This window comes from Salarias fasciatus, chromosome 7 (genome assembly GCF_902148845.1).
Source record: "Salarias fasciatus chromosome 7, fSalaFa1.1, whole genome shotgun sequence".
In the NCBI taxonomy this organism is placed as follows: Eukaryota; Metazoa; Chordata; class Actinopteri; order Blenniiformes; family Blenniidae; genus Salarias; species Salarias fasciatus.
Window position 1 is genome coordinate 10,501,124 of NC_043751.1, and position 20,728 is coordinate 10,521,851.

Genomic DNA, 20,728 nt, shown 5'->3' on the forward strand with positions numbered 1-20,728 from the left:
GAAACTGCAGCTCCTGAAAGAGAGCTCTTTTTAGTAAAGACAGAGAATGTCCTGCCTGCTGCAGGGGAGATCCCACTTGAAATAACTAAGAACACATAAGAAAATGCAGGGCAGAAACTGCAGCTCGTGTTTAAATAGGGCTCATCTTAGCAAAGACATGAGAGAAAAACAGGGCTGAAGCTGCAGCCACAGCAGGGTTTAAAGGGAACTGAAGACAGATCCCACACGCAATGAGTACACAAAAGATAAAAACACAGTTGAAACTGCTCCCACTTCAGGGTTTAAAGAGGAGTCTTCTTAAAAGTGACAGATCCCACATGCAAAAAGTGCACCTCAATTTGAATTTATGAAAACATCACTGAAACTACTCCTATAGCAGGGTAGATCCTACTTGTGATAAGTACACATCAAATACAAACAGGACAGGAACTGCAGCATATGATCCCACATGCAATATCAACAATTACTGAGGGTCATTCTGTCTAAAAACACAAATTATACAAAAGAATTAACCTCTAAACTTGTGTACTCTAATGCTCCGACAGGTTTTAAGCATAAACCAAGATATCTCTTTAATCAGAACTCTTTTTTCAAATCCAATCCTTAGGTACTAAAAAGCATGAGTCCAGTCTTGTGAGTTTTATACTTAATATTTGGAAATGATTAATTGCAATAATTCCAGTGCAGCATTCAGTACAGTATTCTTATGCATCTTGGCACCCCATCATTTTAATACAGATCTCCCTATTTATATTTCATGTTCAACTCATGTGACTCATTTAAAATTAACAGCAAAGTTTATTTTAAAAATCAATTTGCCCCAATTTTCCTTCATTCCTACCGTTTTTTTCCTCCAAAATATCTTCTTGGAATTAAAAATGTGAAAAAAAAAATCATGCTCTAAGACCTCATGATATGACACTCAGACGCTCTCTGGTGTTCCTGTCTTTGAACACCCACTCTACTACGTTAGGTAATATTAAGGAAATATATTTCATACAGCTGGAGTTTGCAAATGTATTGTATTTTCTTTTATTTTTGAAAGTAAGTTGTCCTGTATTTGAATTTATCATTCACTGTCATTATAGTGTGAAACAGTGCCTCCTCTCCAGGAGGGGGCAGCATTACACCTCCCTCCACGGGTCCTGCAGTGAAGACATCAGGGGAGGAAGAGTGTGCAGGAGTGGAAGAGAACCGCGCTGTTTACAGAATTTATTTATCTTTGTTTTTGATTTATTTCCATTGTACTGGCGATTCTGGTCGACTCTCTTGCAACCGGACACCACGATTACGTGCACTGTGGTGAAGCGAGGAATATGTCACTCGTGTTTGGCGTGACGAGACATTAAATTACAACTCGGTGAGTGTTTACAGCTCTTCACATGCCTTCACTCTCATTAGCCATGTTTGCTAACAGCTGTGCTATTACCACATTACAACAGCCGCGTGTCTGCAAGATAAACTCAATATTTTAACATGTGAGTGAAAGTAGTGAGCGATTTGGATGTTTTCACAATCCACGACGCTCTTTTTTTTATATACGAATAAAGATTTCTTCTTTCCCCATTAAAGGTCTCCATCCCCATCCCTCGCTTTTGCACCAGCGGAGATTTAACTCTCCCCTGTTGTGTCCATCTATCTGCTGAGATCGCCACTCGACTTAAAGTCATTCCTTCCAAAGTAAGTGAAACGATCTGCGTGATTATAATGCACTGTAAGTTAAAACATATCATCTTTCGAAAAGTGATTTCACCCCAGGTCTAGCTTGTCTTTAAATGGAGTTCAACAGTTGTTGGAAGTGGGAATTTTGCAATGCTGGGACAATTTTCAGAGGTTCACTTCTTGCTACTGTATGTTTCTTTAAAGTCAGCAAAATGCTTGCTACATAGGTATCTTTGCTCCACATTAATAAATAAGAATGGCATGAATACATGTGAAAACACACTAGGCAGGGGGTCTCTGTGGATCAGTGTGTGAAAACAATGAAGCAGATGTTAAGAGGTTGAAGATAAGATATCTCTCCTTTGCAATGCAGATCAGAATACCTCACTAATCCCAGGGGATAGTTATTTGTGACATGAGTGTTCCATGTGAAAGAGGATTGTCCCACCTGTTTATATTAATACACATCCTTGTAAAAAAAAATGTTAGTGACACTGAAAATCTGATGGTCACAAAATGTGTTGTATTCAGGAGTGATAAATCTCTGGCTGAGGGTGTTTTTGTGTATTATCCCTCCCTCCCTCTTCCCGCCTAATCGCCTGAACCCACTTTTGTCTGACTTCTTCGTTCTTTGGAAACGAGTAACAGTTAAGATAAGGCTGCTTCAGCCCTTACGAAAAGCAACCAGGTACGCCACAGCATCGTTTGTTTTTAGCTTGTGGCATTGGTACCGGAAGCAAAGTTACCCCGTGATTGCGTATTTCCGGCTGAAAAACCAGGAAGTGTGAAAAAAGGTCTTTAACATCTTAGAGAAGGTGTTGGTCTGCTTACAAACCATCATCCTGAGTAAAACTGCTGCCAGAAGCTCCACCTCAAACACAACAGCAGACATATGAGCATAGGCCACCCTTGACTCTCTCAGCGTACTCAGTATAGTCTGTGAGATTCGATGTGACCAGAGCCTCATTAGCGGGTAGTCTCAGATATCTGTAGTGTGCATGGCAACACTGTGGCCTTGGAGGTGTAATTATTTCTCCTCACATGCATAACCCATTTCTTAGTGTTTCACGCATTAAGCATGAAATACATGATGAATGTCTTTCCAGAGAGATGAAATTAATCATCTGTGTTTAAACTGTAGGAATCAACTGAACCATCCTGCAAGAATCTACGCAGTTAATGAGTGAACATACCCAGAAAGTCTTGGGTTGATCAAGTAACGGATGGAAAGATAACTGACAGCGTAACCTGTAGTCACACCATATTTACTGAAAAACAATTGTAGTTATAACTGCAGCTCCAAAACAAATACTATTTTTTGGCTGCTGTGGTACATCCAAATCAACTGTTGTTCCACTGAACACTACTTACGCCAAACTATTGTTTCCTTTGATATATCACTGAGCAATGAAAGATGCGTTTACATGGCAATGTTTGCACACAACACAACACACTCATTGCCTTTACTTTTACCTGTCTCGCCTATCTTTACGTCAGTTTTTGGTGCCTGTTACATTCTGCACACTCTGATCAGCTCTTTCTCAAACTTCCTCATATTAAGAAAATATACTGTATTTGTAACACGAGCTTCTTCTTACTGTCAAAAAACACAGTCATACTGCAGAACTGTCAGATAGTGTAAGTTTAGGTTTATTCTGGTAACGAGGCAGAAGCACTCTTTCTTTAAACTGCCTTAACTGTCTGTTAAACTGTCTCTAATAATTTATTGGTGATTTCACTCAGTGCAGGACATCAAAAGAACCGTTTTTGGTCATTTTTGGCTACAGTGTTTGTCATGTGTTGTTTTTGTTTTGTGTCATCCTAATTCTGTCATTTCAATGTCTGTTGTTACTTCCTTGATTGTATTATGTTGGGATTATTTCGAAATGAGATGAAGCATCTGAACAAACACAGTGAATAAAGGAAAAGCTTTCCAGCTACTCGGAGAGCCTGTTCTGAAACTTGTCTGTACAGGCCTGCTGAGCCACCAGTATGTCATGAAGTTGACTTGACAGTCTGGGTTTGAAGTCTGTCCACAGAGCAACCACAGCATTTGTAGCAGATGCTTCAGCATAAATTCAGCATTTAAATTTAGTGCCTCCAGCATGTCAGATTTCAGCCATTTGGTGAAAATGTGTGACGCAATGATGGCGGTGGTGCTGCCACTGACTTTTGTTGTGACGTATTGTGCTCATGGCCACATGCGTTTATGCTGAATTCATGTTTTCAGTCCCATTTAACAAATATACAGCTTGATGACGGCAGCTCTGTCTGGAGACCCTCAAATCTCAGTTTTCAGTCCACTCCCATTCCAGTTCAAGTCAAATCTGTGTGAGAAAATATAGGATGTTACAATTAAGCTGCAAAAATAACTGTGAGAATATTAATGAATGCTTTTTTTTTTCCCTCCAAATTTTTAAGTGGCTTACCGACGTGGTAGAAAATCAATTAGAGACGCATACGAGGAACACTTTCAGCAACCGAATTCAAGAGAGGTAAGGGACGAGTTTTCAATATCTTTTCCTCATTCAGGTCTTTTTTCAAAAGTTTTTGCTTTAATATGTAATTTGTGTTATTTTCTTTTGAGGTGACGCTTCATCGAGTGGTCAACATCGTAGATAAGAGGGGCCACATGCCGTGGTCCGGACAGGAATATGATGAAGGATATGAAGACGAACAGTGGTACGGCGGGCCCCGGCACTACCAGGACACCAGAGAGTATCACGACGAAGGCGCTTACGCACACAGTGACCGCCAGTACTACGAGGGAAACCAAAGCTTTGGGAATTTTCGCAGAAATTCCCCCCCACAGAGAAATGTAAGACAAGATCGGGATCAGTGATCTGAGATCTGAGACATGTGAAATCTCTGCAGTTTGACAACGGATGAAAGAAGAATCTGAACAAAACGTGCAGTTTATACATCAGTGTCGAGCAGGGGTGTCCAAAGTGGGTTCTGCATGTTTTCCATGTCTCTCTGCTTCAACACACCTGAATCTCATGAAGACTCATGGCCACGTTCTGCAGAAAGCCAGATAACGAGCCTCATTGCAATCAGCTGTGTTGAAGCTGGGAGACATGAAAAACACGCAGGGCTGCAGCTCTCCAGGACCGACTTTGGACACCCTTGACTCAAGTGTGTGTATCAGAGGGGTTTGAGATAATGCCGTGAGAATACAGTTTCTATGTATTTTATTTTCAGGAGGGACCGTATCCACAGCCGGCGTACAGCAGAGATGACTTGAGGCATCATTTAAGCGCGAGGTAATTGAAAAAACTTTTTTATGAGTGTTTTTCTTCTGCTTGGGTGAGAGTTTTCACCACAACCTCTTTGGGTTGTCTGCACAGCGTCTTTGAATTGTGTATGCAACACCTGATTATGACCACTAGAGGTCGGTAGAGTTCTGTCTGTGAAAACCAAACCACATTCTGATCTTAAAAAAAAAAATCGATCATCTCAGAACTTCATTTATTTTTAAGTTCCATACTCTGACATAGAAACAAATATAATGTTTCCATTAAAATTGATGCCTTTGCAAATATTATCAAAGAAACGTGGAGTAAGTAAAATATATCAACTCTCGTACTTTAATGAATTACTGAATCTGAACCAAACACTCAAACATTGAAGTCCAGCAGTGATTACAACTACATCAACACGCGCTCCTCTTCCGTTTGCCACTCCGACATACCACCAGTTTCCAGGCCTGAGCCCCCCCACTGCTCGCCAGGAGTCATACCAGGCTAAAGAAGGGGACAAAGGGCACCAGTGTCTACTCACTCAGCCAAAAAAAATCCCGCCCCCGCCTTTTACCCCACCCTGAGAGGAAAAACAGCTGGACCACTCCCTCCTCAGACACCCACACACACGTCTCAGAGTCTCGGAGCAGCAGATTTTATGTCTGTACTTATTATTCAAAATGGAAAAGAAATATTTCATATCTTTTCTAGATATCTTGTAAATCTGGACTCATTGATGCAGTTTTAGAATTGATGAATGCGAGAATAAGAATTTTGATGTAATTTAATGTTGACAGCTGTGTGGCTCTTTAGCCATTAAAAATATAACTTTTGCCAGTTACTTTTTTTTTATTTTTAGTGTCTTTTATGTTTTTCTCTACAATGATACTGATCTGTTACACTAAACGACATCCTCCTAACCCCACATTTCTTCTTCTGATTCCCTCCTGCTGTGCTCCCTCTAGGACCAACTCCCTTCCACACTCTGAAAAACACTGCTTTGGGTATTAGTCAGGTGTTTGGGAGTGAAACTTGAATTCAGTATTGTGCAGAGGTACAGGCTAAGTTAATATATTCTTCTTCTTTTTTTTTTTTTTGTAATTAGACTCCCTCTTTGTGTTGCACTCCCCCACCACCAAACAAAGGCGGCATTCTGTCCTCAACAGAAGTTCGTTTCGGGCACATTTGATGTGACTCACTCCGATATCTGCTGATGCCTTAGAATTTATAGGACCACGCTGTTTAAAAGCCATGATTAACCAAAAGCTTCATGTACAGGACCGTGTTGGTCGTAGAAGTTGGTCGCCTTTTATTATAGGTCAGGAAAGGTTTGACCTGTTCAGTGATACCCGAGTAACTCTTAACCTAAACCAATTAGGTCTGATTTTACTCTGCCACTATGATGAACATGCTTCAGAGAGCAGCCTAAACTGACCATTGAACAACTCCTGTTGCCTTATTCAGTGCTCCTACTAATGACGAGCACTGAAGTCAACTGTTTTCAGTTAATAAATTAGAAAATATGAATATTTGTTGCATTTCTTTCTCATATTTCAGCAATTATGTGTATATGGTTCAGCCAGATTTATTGTGGAAACCAGCCAGAAAGATGCATTTTGTTTGTTTCTGCTGAGTCATTTAACCTCAGCAAATGAAGATTTCTTTTCCACCTATACGTCCTCCTGCTCTTAGGTTGTGGTGCCTGAATGGAAAGTCGGTGTTTGGCAAACGGCATGCCGAGTCCTGGCCACTTCAAACGGACCGCCAGCCATAAAAGTTTGAGGCCTTGTTAGACCTGCTTTCTGTTTCAGACGTGGCTCGAGTTCAGCCAGAGGTCACGGCAGCCAGGTGCTTTTTGAGCCGGCTCGCCGTCCGGACCTCAGGGATGTGGTTCATATTTAAAAAATGCATTAAACTATTGTCATTTAGTAGCTGTATGAGGTCTGTCAAAACAAATAAAATGCTGTGAAATCACATTACACGGTTAAATAACATCGGGTGCTTTCTAGCCTCGGCTCCATTTTTAGCCCGATTCCCTGCTGGACTCACAACTGAAGACAGATCACAGAAAACGGAGAACAAAATTGGTCCATCTGTCAGCCGACAGTTGCTGGTGCCAAAGTGGAAGATTGTATCTGCTCCACAAATTGATCAGTGTGCCACAGAGTCCCACTGAGTCGTTGTGGGTTTTCGTCTTTATTTCTTCTGTTTCCATTACCAGTCGGAACATCCAGGACTTTCTCTTCTTCCAGCGTCACCCATGAAAATAGCGTCTACTCGACATGCTCTTAGAAATGTTGCATTACGCGTTTGCATTTCCTGACTACTACATTTCCTTAGATTTAGAAAAAAAGAAAATTTAAAAATATGCTTTTTCTTTTTCTTTCAGGAAAAGTAGACCAAACTATTTCCGCGGCCGAGGTCGAGGGTCCGGCCCACCTGTCAGACCAGCACACGACAGAAATGCCAAGTAAATACTAAAAAATTCATGTGATTCTGTTATCGTGTGTCTATCGCATTGCGATCATCTCTGGTTCAGTCCTGGTTTTCCAGCAAAACGTCATATTATTTACCACTGTGCTGAATGCTAACGCTAAATTCCTGAAGGTGTGCCGTGCGTCATTATTATTCTTCCTACTTTAACAGAGAGGACCGGGACGACTACAGGAGCCCTCAGTCCGTGGTAATCAAACGCGGCCACTCCCCTGTGAAGAGGGAAGCCCCGGCACCTGCAGCCTCCCGCTCGGCATCGAGCTCCAACAGAAGCGCCTCCTCTGAGAGGGAGAAAGGACACAGCCACCAGCAGAAGCAGCAGAAGCGTAAGGCTCAAGTCCTCTGCAGATAGCTAAACTGTTAAGACTCGCCGTTACCTGATGACAGGAGTAGAAGAAAATTCTCCGAGAGGTTTTGTGCAGTCATTTCTAGAAGGTTCAGTGATCAGCTTGTAAGCAAATTAACAGTGCTGTCGAGAAAAAACTTTCACTCCACTTTTAATTTTTAAATGTATTGTCCAGACGTTGCAGTAATGGACTTGACCATTTGACCTGGTGACCCCGTGGATAGCGTGACATCCAATAAGAGAGCAGCGCTCTGAACTACCTGACACTCTGCGATTCGCCACAGAATGAAAAGAAGAAAAAAAAAGAATCTAAGGTCTTTAGATTCGGCATGCAAAGTTGTGAATTCCCCCTCATCTAATAGAAAATTTGTGTGAAATGGCAACAGAGGAAATCATTAACCCCTCTCTACAGAGACACATGTGACCCCAGTGTGGCGAAAGGAATTAAGCCATTCCAGGTGAAGCATCTGTTTTCAGAAGAGGTGTGTAATGTGAGGGGTCAGGGTGTGCTCAGACATGTTAGGATGTTGATGACACACACACACACACACACACACACACACACACACAGTGGAGTGGCTGGGGAAAAGGATACTCTTGGTTTATTGGAGTGGTTTGGCGTTGCATTCAGAACCCAACATTTTCTCCAGTGGGAGAGTTGTTAATAATGACGTCTTCCAAATGAATTTGGGTTTGTCCGTTTTTATATTTTGCGACTTTCATTACAAACGCTCGTTTTAAAGTGATCTGGCGTCAAGACGATCATTAATTTAGGGGGGAAAGCTGTGAACAATAATTCCTTGTCGTCCTTTGATTTGTGAAATGAAGAAGCATGTTGAAGTGTTGAAAGCATAGCTCCGTGTTGCACCGCCCTTTGAAAATGCAATAAAACAGCGAGAAAACAGTCGTAGCTCCCACCTCCACTCCCATCTGGGATACTAATTAGAACAGCAGAGCGTAGTTCACAGTGACGGGGTTGTGATGACGGGCCATGTATTGCACACAGATTTCAATGTATCTTGAAAATGACTTGTCGATGCTGACTCGCAGTGAGTTGGGTTTTTTTATTCTTTAGTTTTAAGAACATACACATTAGCTTGCACAATTTATCATAAATAGTGGCAACAATGTGGTGTCTTCACTTCAATAACAAATGCATGAGATAAAAGACAACAGCAATAATGAACAGTCTCATTTTGATGGATTAGCTGTAAGTATGCGTGTGTGTGTGCGTGTGTACACTTGCAATATGTTGAAATGAAGAGATAGTGGTAGAGTTTGAATGGCCAGGTTCCAGCTTTTGATTATTACTTTTTTCATGACTTTCTGGAATGTTTTTTGTTCCACCTAGAAAAGTTCCCACACTTTCTCCATACAGAAACTAAATGTCGGGAGGTCCAGTTTTAGCCTCTTGATTTTGATGTATTTGAGCATCACTCTTATCAGAAATCCTAAAACACATTTCTGGCTCTGCTGTCAATACCTGCAGGTATCAGGTATCTATTATCTGACAACTGTGAGGTCTTTGCACCTTCATATACAAGGACAATAAGATTCTGAGGCTCTCTGTATGAGATTCTATATTGCATATTTTTTGGGTGATTTATCCTTATTTGTGGTTATTTGTTTATTATTTTATTGGGCTACATGTCTGATCTGTTTTATTTATTTTTTGTAATGAATATATGTTGACACAGTATTTCAGTTGTACTGTGTCTTGCATTTCCAGTAGTAACTGACAATCAAACTGACTTTGAATGTAACTTAACTTGATATTTTTAACGTGTTACTTGATCATTTTTACAGATGCTTGTATTTTTGGACAGATTTTTATGCAACACTGCAACAGACTCTTAAGTCTTCTCTGCTATTGATAACTATTATTAGAATGGTTACTGCATTTTAAGTTGTTGGCTTCATCTTTTTCTGTTTGTAGTCCATAACATTAATGGCATCCACAAACTCCCTCTCCTTGTGTTTAAAAGTGATATGCTGTCTGTCAGCAAAGCAAACATCATTTTGGACTCCTGGTCTGCATTTTCTAGATTCAGTGAAAGCAGCCTTGGTCTTGCAAGGTTAGCTCATGACAGAAATCAAGCTCTTGTTATAGCTGAGTTGTCCTTGTTCTGTCTTCTTTCTGCTGCCTCTCCTACATTGTGCGTCTTGTGCAAATACTGACACTTGCATTTGCTCACCTCAACACTAGGGACTACTAGTTCAAATGTTGCACAAGTCTCCCAACTTGATAGTTTTCATCAGTTCTGTGAATGTTGGACCATGAGTCTACCAAAGATACATTTGTTGAATATTTTGTTGTTTTGGACATGAGAGTAGAGTTATAGTTACCAAAGCACTCACACACTCACTCACTCACTCTCATGCACATTTTCCGGACTGTAAGTTGCAAGTTTTCTCAGAGTTTGGCTGGTCCTGTGACTGTCAGATCAAAAATGTATCTAGTTTAACCTGTACTGACTGGCGTAAACCAACGTGTAAACATTACCTTCTACAGCCACAAGAGGGCGCTCTGGGCTTGTGACGACTATGAATTGCTGCTTAGCAATAATTAAAAAAAAGACCTGAAACTTATTAATTTTAAGACAGCAAGTAACACTGAGCATGTGGCGCGTATGCACACTGCTTTTAATCTCTTTTCCACCGTCACGAAAGTTGAGATTGCCCCGTCCAGTTAGCAGGTGGCTAACGAGCTGGGTCAGCTGTTAGCTTGTTAGCTTTAGCCGTCAGCTTCAGTCAGTCAGCGAGCTGTGCTTCATCCTACAGAAGAGTCCCGATGCTTCATCTTCCTCCTCAGTTGTTTAGAAGCGACACGTAAGAATGCAGTGATTTTGAAGGAGACAGGGAGCTTGGTGAGCCTGCTTGGACTTCCTTGTTATGCTAAATTCGCCTGTTCAGTCCCACACGAATGTTTTTAATGCTGTTGTGTCTCTGAAGCTAACGCAGCGGCGCCTATTAAACCTGTTGGTGTGTGTGTGCTGTTGGGTAGTGGATTGACTTGCCTTTTTTGGTCTTGGATTTTGTGAAATTAATTTCTAAACAAATGCCACAAGTTTTGGAGCTCCAAAATCCAAATGTGGATGAGGAGTGGGCTGGTTTACGAGGCTAACAAGTTATAGTGCAGTGCGACCTATGATAGCAGTATGACTCTTAGCTCTTTTAGAATGATTACACATAGTGTAAGGCCACAGCTGACGGTAAACATTTTGGACCACTATAACGGCGTGTTCGGTACCATATAATGATATTCACGCACAAAATGCCACCAACAACTACAGCTGCCTCGATTGTGGACTTGAATCGCACCCTTTCTCCCGGCCGCCATCTTGGAACATGTGCGTCCTGGGCAGGAACGAGCATGCGCAGAACGACCGGAATGAAGGCAGAACATGCTGAATTTACACAGAATTAAAAGAATTAGAATTAAAACAAACTGAGCAGTTTATTCGGAGTTTACTTCTGAATAAACATGAAATTCGAATTGGATGTCTACCTGGTCATTTCAGTACGACATTAAGTCTGTAAAGATGGCCACTGTTAACTGTGCTAGTTGCTGTCCTCTTCATCCCAGAGATCCACCCTCTGCAGCAGTTTGCTGTGAATCCATAGTTGAAAAGTTTGTCCATTACTCATGCGCTGTAACATGCTTTTACTCCTATTTGAGCTAATATTGCATGAAACCCTTCGGGATGGCTGCAGGCCGTGTGTCCCCCAACTCAACTTGCAGAGGATCAGCTTCATGCTCCCACCACATCTCCTCCAGCGCCTGCTCCAAGACATGACACTATAACTTGGGCATTTTAATACCCCGAACCACAGCGTTCGACCCGTCCGCTGTTTCTGTGGGGTGCCTGTGAAAGTGTCATCCTGGGACTCCATCGTCTCGCTCTGGGATTCAGGATCAGCTCTGCTCTGGATCGCTCTAATCACATTGAGAAATATCCTCAGACAGCTCGGCCCTGGTGGTTATTTCTAGACACAGTGGAGCCAACAAAGAACAATATTTCAATTTAGGCGCAGCTGAACTCAAAGTCGGCTATTGTGTGGGAGGCTCCAACAAGGGAGTATTTAAAAAAAGAAAAAGAAGCAGTCATCTGTGCTTTTCTGCTGCTTCTGAGCTATGACTTCCTGATTGGTTACCATAAAAAGTGAGTAATTGTTTGATGTCTCACAGTAGAAAGCAGTTACTCCTCAAGGGTATATTTTTTGGAGGATATATTGTTTTACCGTTGCTGGACAGGACAATAGAGAGGAAACACAGCGTAAACTAAAAGACAGATTGCTGCCGAGAGATTTTTACAAGAGATGCTTAAGGTGGCACGTGTCCAAGACTGACCCACCACGATGTTCCTCCAGGGTTCAGTTTAGTACTGACAAAAAAATTATTTGACTGTTTTGCTTGCTGTTTTGCATTAATTGGATCACCTTTGTGTTTGCAGATGTAAAACCCAAGTCAGCACATTTTTTTTAATTTGACATAATTATCTCTGAATGATTATCCGCTTGTTTGCTTACTGCACTGTGGTGTTTTTCTTTTTCTTTTTTTTCCCCTGCAGATAAGCCCAGTGCCGTGGCAAGGCAAAGCTCAAGCAGCTCTGTGGAGGAATCTCCTCAAACTTCAGTGGCATCAAAGGTAAAGGAAGCATTTTGGGTGAAAATAAACCTGAAGTCATCAAACAAGAAGCATGTTGGTGTGTGTAAAATTCAGAAGGTTCAGATCAGGTTAGCTGTGATCAGATACTGTTTATCACACTGTTAAATGTTTAAACATAAGTTCATTTACATATTAACAGTTGTCTCGAAAGACAGTGATTCAGAACAAAATTATAGCACCATAGCATTACATAGCGCAGGTACAAAAATTACACTTTTAAAACACAATTAGACCAAAAGTTAGAAAAAGTGTCCTGTCTTGTCAGTTGTTGCATTGTTGACTTTCCAGTTGCTCTCTTTTCCTTGTGTTTGGACTTTATATGAATCTACTGTGAAACTAAGAGGCGCAGCAACTGCAAAATTTCATGCAATTTCAAAAACACACTTCAGTAATGTAAAGCAGCTATATTTCCTTTTTAATATCTCTTATTACTTTGCATTTACTTCATTTATGTCAGTCTTGCAGGTATTGTGCTCGTTGTCTGCCACTTAAATGAAGACAGAAGTGAGCTTTGGCCTGTAATAATACATCACCAACATTTGGATCATAATTAATCATTTATGATTATAACGTGAATAAAAACATGAGCGCATTGATAATGGAATCAGTAGGTGAATGCATGTCTTCCTTGTTTAGCATCGATGTAAAATATCCAGTTTGTTTTAAGACGTTAAAGTGACAGTAAAGCATGGAGAACCATCGCCGTGTTGCAGCCGATATAATCAACAAATTCTGTTATTTGGTTCAAATTGATGCTTTCTCTCATTGCAAACATAACTAGCTGCTGTGTTTTGTGTCACCGACTCGTCACTTTGATCTCTGGCTGCCGCCGCTCTGTAATTAGAACGACAGACTCTGTGTATCACACCTCATTTGTGTTTACTGTTGACGTGCGGCATGCATAATGAGACACATACCAAAACAAGTACTCAGCACCTGTAAGAGAGCAGAGTTGTCTCCATTTGCAACACTTTGAAATCAGAGCCTGTTTCTAAACCCGGTGGCCCCGACGCTAACCCCTTCACCTTTGACCTGCCAGGAGCAACCTTCAGCATCTGTAGCGGAGCCAGAGGAGGAGGCGACTGCCAGCATGGAGCCAAAGCTGACACCAGAGGAAGACTTCAAGGCTCGCCGGTCGGAGGCCATTAGGGCTAAGGCCCTGGAAATCGAGAAGGTAGTAAGATCTGGTCCATGAAACGACTCTCTTAAACCTCTTATACTGTAATATAACAAACTCCTAACCATGACAATTCATTACATAGATTGGTTAAATCTCGGCCTACGTGCATTATTATCAAAGAAGATTTAATGTACTGTGAAAAATGCCATCCAGATAACCAACTACAACCTGACTGCTGAATGCATTTGTGAAAGTCTTTGGAAAAACACAGAAAAACAGTACTTTCTTTCAGGTGTGCGTTTAAAAAAAAAAAAATAAAATAAAAAAGGAGTTTGTATTATTGTGTAGTGTCTCAGTCAGAATACTGACACACACATATTTGAAAACACTCCCAAAGACAGATGAAAGTAGTGTGACGGCAACTGAAACCTCAGTCCGTCTCTCACCTCATTTGTGTTTTTTAAATTATTAAAGCTTTGGTGTTCTAACTCAAAGTGGAGCGATGAAGGGCCCCTTTACAGCAAACCTGCCTCTTCATTATCAGATAATGCACAAAGAAATACATGAATGGAGAATAGAAAGACTTGATTATATTAAAATGACTGCCTCTGATGATGCATGAAAAATAAAAATAGGGTTAGTTTAAAATCTAATGTGGGAATAAATATTTTGCTGTACTGAATAGAAATAGTTTAAAATTAAATGAGCATGTCTGGTATACAGATATGTTTTGTCCAGTCTGCAAATTAAGTAACTTTAGTCCCTGTGAGCGACAGTTTATACCCCGAGCATCAAAATAATACAGCAGAGGTTTGGATAGATGGACCTGATCCAGGCTGGACCCCTCCTTCCCCTTCACAGTAAACATGCTGGACCTCTTGGTTTTGTTTCTGTGGAAATGTGTTTTGTTAAGCAGCAACAGCAAAGTTCCTTCCCGGGTGTGTGCGCAGTGCGCTGGCTCCACATCACGTGTGGACTTTGCCCCGATTTCAGGGTGGCTTATGTATCTGAACAGCCTCATTTAATTGACTTTTTATAATGTGGCTGAAAGTCAAACAAATGATGTCAGAGATGTTAAAATGCGCCTTGGCTTGCTCCGCATTATATTTGAGAAACACCTAATTCGAGACACATTTTTCTGCGTTGAAAAGGAGGATGAGTCAGCAGAACACGTCCTCGGGTCGTGATGCCTCTTGCGGCCTGCTGTTTGGAGTTGCACTTTCCCCCCTCTATTCATCCCGCTGCGCTACAGTGCCACTTATCTGTTCCCGTTAAAGCGGGGCAGGAATTGCCCTGCAGGATGCAGGCGGCGGCGGCGGCGGCCCACCCACAGCGTGGTACATCTCTTGGCATTAAGCACACATACGCTGACACTGCCGTTTTCAGCTGCCTCACCAGACGTGGCGAGAACCTCTGCACCCCTGGGGGGACTCGAACACGCGCCGATGCGTCGTCGCCGGTTGCCAGGCTGAGGAGATCCGGTGGCTGGCACTGCCGGACCACAGACTCCTCAGACGCCTTTAATAGAACTGGTCCAATCTAATTTGTGTCAAGCAACGTTGTCTCACACACACACACACACACAGTCCAGAAATTTAATCACTCCGTGTTGTTTTTTAAACTTTCGTCATCTCTTAATGTGCTGTTTCAGCATGGTCCCAATACGCTGCATGGACGTCCCTTTGACCACACAGCTCAATTCAATCACAAGTGGATTTGTTACACCAACACAGCTCATTGTTTTACAGCCAAGAGCCGAACATAATGCATACAATCTGTGGGCTTTTCAAGGTTTTGAATGAAATCCAAACCCGCCAACAACTTCACTGACAGTTAGCATCAGTGCTTGTGACGCCACTTGTCATAACATCTTTTGAAATTGTATTTTTTTTCACGCGGACTTCCATCACAACATGTCATTCCCCCTTTTCTGATGCAAGAGGTGGTCTGTGGGTTAGATTAATGGACACCGATCTCTGACGATGTGATAAAAACACGTGAAAACAACAACAACACAGAAGCAGAGTACATTCATATTTTTCGCGTCACATTGTAGTGAAGTGGCTGGGAGTCATTTTGAGAGGAGCCCATTCATCATTTCAATCGGTGCAAATGAAACATATCCATTTCAACTATTACCCTCTCCATCCAGAGGTCCGGCTTTGCAGCTTGAGTGATTAAAATGGCTCTTTTAATATCCCCTAATGTGTACCAGCCCTCAAGTGATTACCCCGCTTCCCTTATTATGCGGGACCCCTGCCTGCATCAGCGCTCGTTTGAACAGAACCTCACGTCCATGTGTATAATCTCACTCAAACCTTTAACTTCCCCCCTCGGTACTCCCAACACACACTCCGCATGTTCACAATTTGGACCTCCGCAAACATCCGATTTGGGCAAAGGCCCACTTTTTTGAGGCTCATTTTTAAGGCCCCGAGTGTTGCAGTTCCTCTTGGGGCTCCGGTCCTTCATGTGTGGCCTTTTAGTATCAGGCTTAAAGATCAGCTCAAGGCTCCCACTGCTGGGAGGAAACTCAGGCAGAACCTCCCTGCAACCTTTTCTCTCAGCATAAGAAGCACGCTCAGGTCAGAAGCAGCCCTTCCTGTTTGCTCAATAAATGCGGGACACGTTCTTACAGTGAAGTATGTGGTTATTTTAAGTCACCCCACAATTGTTGTGACTGTAGCAATTTATTTTGAGCAGGACAGATGGAGATGTTCTCTGCTCCAGCCATGAGAAAGGGAGTGTTTTCAGTCCAAAGATCTTTGCTAGATTCCTTGTTCCGATGGTGCTCAACCTTGAAAAGTTGTTTTTTCCTCTGTTGACACAATTGGGAGCGTTTTCTAAAAGTTCTACCTTCCATTTTCAAAAAGTTGTGTTTTCACACCCAAAATCCAAGAAAAGGAAGTGTCAGTAGGACACAAAGGCCGAAGCCCTCCAAATAAAAGCAAGGGGAAACGTCCCAGGCCTGCCCTGGTTTTCTGTGACGACCTCGGAGCAGGCGAAGCCTCGCTCGCCCTCAGGAGGGTTTTGAGACGGAGACCAGTGACTTTACGCTGTGGCTTTCCATTGTGAAAACCAGTGTTTCTGGAATATAATGAAGTGAAAATGTAATCACTGTCAGCAAAGACTGCAGTTTGGGGAAAAACTTAGGAAAAAGTTGTGTTTTGAAAAATGACAAACATAATCAACCCTAAAGTGGTTAGAGTGGGCATTGGTTAGTGGAACGCATACACACCGCATGTTTGTGTCAACGAAAATCCCATCTTTCCTCCTGCATGTTAAAACCTGAATTATTTTTTTCTTCTTTTAAATTCATCCTTAAAAAGTCTTGGTAGAAGCAGAAATGATTTCTACTTCATAAATGACGTAGGATTATCGACTCAAAAATGTCTCAGACTAGGGAACCGGCTGGTTCTGTGCTCCGTGGGCAGAGAAGACGGAGACCTGCGGCGTTGAACGATGGTGACCCTGAGCTTAGCCGGCCACACGTGTCGTGAGTCTCTCTCACGCGGTCGAGCTGAGGACTATCATTATGTGGGGCTCCAAGTTCGCTTGACATGATCTACAGACGTTAAAGTCCAGCATCTCCCACAGTCTGGTGTATTTCTGTCGGAGTCCTCCAACGCAGCCTTCCTCTGCTGCGTGCACACAATGCACATTGTGAAATAGCGATAACAACGCGCATTGTTGGACCGTTCAGTCGTAGCTTTTCCTTACTGCAGGAGCGTGCATTGTGTCGAGTGTGCACAAAAAGGCTGTTTAGGGATGCAGGAATGAATAGATGAGCGGGAATCGGCGATCTGAACATGTTGCAGCAAGCTCTGCTGGGATTTTTCATCAAGAAGAGAGACGAATGAAATAAAGGGAGGATAGCAGCCGGAGGCATCGTTGTAATCATCAAGTAGGACATAAAATAAAGACCCTTAATTTTCACCCTCCAAGCTTGGTTTACTGTCTCACATCAACTTCTTTAGCCTACTTTGGTCCCTGTGTACCTCCCACAACTAAACACCTGTGATTTGTTTCTCCTCCCAACAGGTACCTACTTTTTTTCCCCCCCAACATGAACTTCTTACATGGGAAGCAGTGAATGGTTCCCATATGGAGAGCTGCTCCCATCCTTATTATTGTTTTTCTTTCTGTGACTGGGTTTAAAGCCCCACCCAGTAAAGCTTCTCTTACGTTTTCACTGCTGCTAATGTTGTCTTGAAACACATTGTAGACTTTCTCTGGGATTTGTCTCCTCTTCTAATTCAGCGACGACCTTTCACCCTTTATTTTCCAACACTTCGTCTTTCTCAAAGCCTTCATGAAAGGTTAACTCATGTGACGCTGAAGTTTAAATTGCTCCTGTGTTCGGCATACAGATTTATGGACGCACAATCAAGACTGAGCTCAGACCCACATTGCATAATATGTATCTAGGCAGAGAAACAGCAACTTGTGGTTTGAAATTTCCCCATAACTGACAGAATGCTGGAATATGGCTGTTTAACCGGTTAACCTCACATTTCTGTTGGAGCACGGACTCTGATTTAAGTTGACAGGCAGCATTTTTCTTTTCAGAGTTGCCGAAGCCAGTGGCTCGAGTTTTATTGCCCTTAAAAGACAGTCAATAGCCGATGAGTTATTGTCAACTAATTTTAGTTTCACAGCCTACGAAACCTACATTCCTAAAATGGCTGCGCGATCTGCTCATGACACAGATATGTAGATCCTCTGAGGAGGCTGCGACTGTTTGATTACGAAGAATCAGGGCACATCTCCAGACATTTTGATTCAACTTGACATCCGAAGTGTTTGTTTCGCACCTGAATGCGTTGTTCCAAGGTGATCAGGGCTCAACCCTGGAAACCCGCCGTGGAGCTGCGGAACCTCTCGGTGGTTTTAGTGGCGGGCCCTCACATTTCGCCTTCCCTCTCCAGGTGATAAAGATGTTGTGGGCTTGCACCTGGGACTCTAATAAAGAACTTAACAGCCGTTTTGGGTCGGCAGTAAAATCGGAGAGGGATGTGAAAGCTTGTTACAAAGCGGTGTGAAGGAATGCCTGAGCGCCACTAACACACTCTGACACCTCGTGTCCCCTTCGTTATGGGCGGACACACAATCACACAGGCCCACGTGTACACATTGAAACACACACCTGTTTGGTGGGATAAACCATTTTACCAGAACTGGATTCATTAAATCTGTTGGGGGTCATTAGAGCTCGAGCAGCTGGTGGCAGAAGTGAAAAATAAAGTACATAAGTAGACCGTTTACTTCATTTGAAGACAGTGGACTGATTGATATTGCTTGTTGTGGAGAATCTGACAGTTTTAGTAGAAGCAGAAGTTTCAAGTTGTAGATATGCATATATGTTGTGTACCATTGAAACTAGTAGTATTTGTGCTTAAATGTTAGGGGAGCAGTGTATTGGGCCGCTCCTTGTTTCTGGTTCTTTGCTCAAAGTTTAAGCTCAGTTAGAAATTATGCTGGTTAATAATGAGCTGATCCAAATCATGGTCCATTACCGCCATGTGCAACACAAATAACCAACAATATGTTCATTTTTTCATTTAAAGAGCATATATGCTGCACATGCTAAACCTTAGATTTGGGTAAAACACTCGATATGAAACACCGTGCGTGAGAATGGTTATTGTCTCTCTCTTTGTGTTTGGCTTGCCGCTCAGCCATTGTAAGTCCATAATTAGGTTAGGTTAGCATGGTTTGAAAAGCTATATATTTTTTTTCCTCAAACAAACATGCTTAGATGACATTTTATCACTTTTCTTCAAAGGCCCTGATCTGTTAGACCTGCTTTCTGCTACTCTGCCCCCTTTCAGTGCTCATAATGAGCGCGACATCTCTGATGGGATTGTTTTCTGTGCAGCATTACAGGCAGGACTGCGAGACATTTCGCACGGTGGTGAAGATGCTGGTGGCCAAAGAGCCCAGTCTGGATAATCTGCTGCAAACCGCGCTAGACGAGAACCTGATGGAGCTCCAGCAGCGCTGCCTGGACACACTCAGGAGCTTCGTGGCCGACTTGGACAAGATTTAGAGCAGACGGAGGCCTCAGCATGAACCACACTGCAAAATATGTTGAGAATGGTCTCTTTGAACTGAAGAAAGTTTAGTTTGTTCAGAGGTTTTTCTGTCAAAACCCATGAATTAATTGATATTCTGTTTAATGATTGTTACTAAAGCTTTATGGATCCAAACAGGTTGAGTTCTACTGAAGCAGCTCCCAGAAAGCAGTGTTGAAGTGGTGATGCCTTTCTCTGTTTCCTCATACTCACTTTGTGTTGTAACTCTGTTTCAGTACCTGCATTTCTTGTAGCAGTTTATACAAGACATGGCAGACATATCTGTAAACACAACTATCTTGCAATCAGTATTGAAGGCCCCAAATACTTTATATTTCATGTTTTAACCTGTGCAGCTTTTAAGATGGTTTTTTTTTTTTAGTTACTGGAAGTTGAAAGGAGTTGATGCTGAATACTATCTTTTGTGCTGCTAACTTCTGCCATTATATGTGATTAATGTTATTGTTCCAGATAAAATTAATAAAAGAAACAAAAACAGTTCTACCAGAAAGTGCAACTAATTGTTTTTCAACGGTATTGTTGACTTTTCTCATTACAGCTGTGGTTTTTCTTAGAAATGCCAACTTGAAAATTCAAATAAACAAAAAGTTATTTCTTTCACACTGCCATGGCATACATGTAGTGAAAAGCCTCAAATTGTCATCTTATATTTAGATTGTGTGATGAGTGACCACAAGGCAGTCATACAGGGAGATAAGAAGTCACGTATTGATGCTGGAGGTCATCTATGAGCCGATCAGAAGCTTTAAATCGGTGTGAAACCGGCAGGGTGGGAGATCTGTGTTAGGAATAGGCTGAGGACACTGCAGATGTTTAAACTGAAACATCAAGTTCAGCACATGCTGCCTGTGTCTAAAAATGTTCAGAGCTGTTTGATTCCAGCATGACAATGTAACAAGGCATGTGATTGTCTCAGGGGGGAAAAAACAACACAAATATATATAGATAATTTTATTACAGTCATCGTCTATCTTAGCCTTATATTCCAGTTTGTACATTTTTTACAGATTACAATGATGTGTTTACATGACAATGACCCATAAATACACCTTTCAACCAGGCGATTTACAACACACAATGCTTTAATGTTGCTTATGCACAAAC

At 42.0% G+C, this 20,728-nt stretch overlaps 1 protein-coding gene across 1 annotated transcript; it reads left to right on the top strand.

Annotated features, from left to right (window-relative positions):
* Positions 1 to 1,168: 1,168 nt before the first annotated feature.
* LOC115392482 (periphilin-1) lies at positions 1,169 to 20,224 on the top strand. Its single transcript, XM_030097110.1, has 10 exons — positions 1,169 to 1,360; positions 1,573 to 1,680; positions 4,084 to 4,157; positions 4,250 to 4,480; positions 4,864 to 4,925; positions 7,291 to 7,371; positions 7,548 to 7,720; positions 12,312 to 12,388; positions 13,449 to 13,583; positions 19,408 to 20,224. Coding segments are annotated over exons 2-10 (1,005 nt in total). The 5' UTR covers positions 1,169 to 1,360; positions 1,573 to 1,679; the 3' UTR covers positions 19,579 to 20,224.
* The last annotated feature ends 504 nt before the right edge of the window (positions 20,225 to 20,728 follow it).

What these genes read in the sequence shown, in the direction of transcription:
- LOC115392482 (XM_030097110.1), top strand. An exon ending in ATTCCCCCCCACAGAGAAAT is followed by an intron (nt 4,481 to 4,863) that starts GTAAGACAAGAT and finishes TTTTATTTTCAG; the next exon opens with GAGGGACCGTATCCACAGCC. An exon ending in GCACACGACAGAAATGCCAA is followed by an intron (nt 7,372 to 7,547) that starts GTAAATACTAAA and finishes CTACTTTAACAG; the next exon opens with AGAGGACCGGGACGACTACA.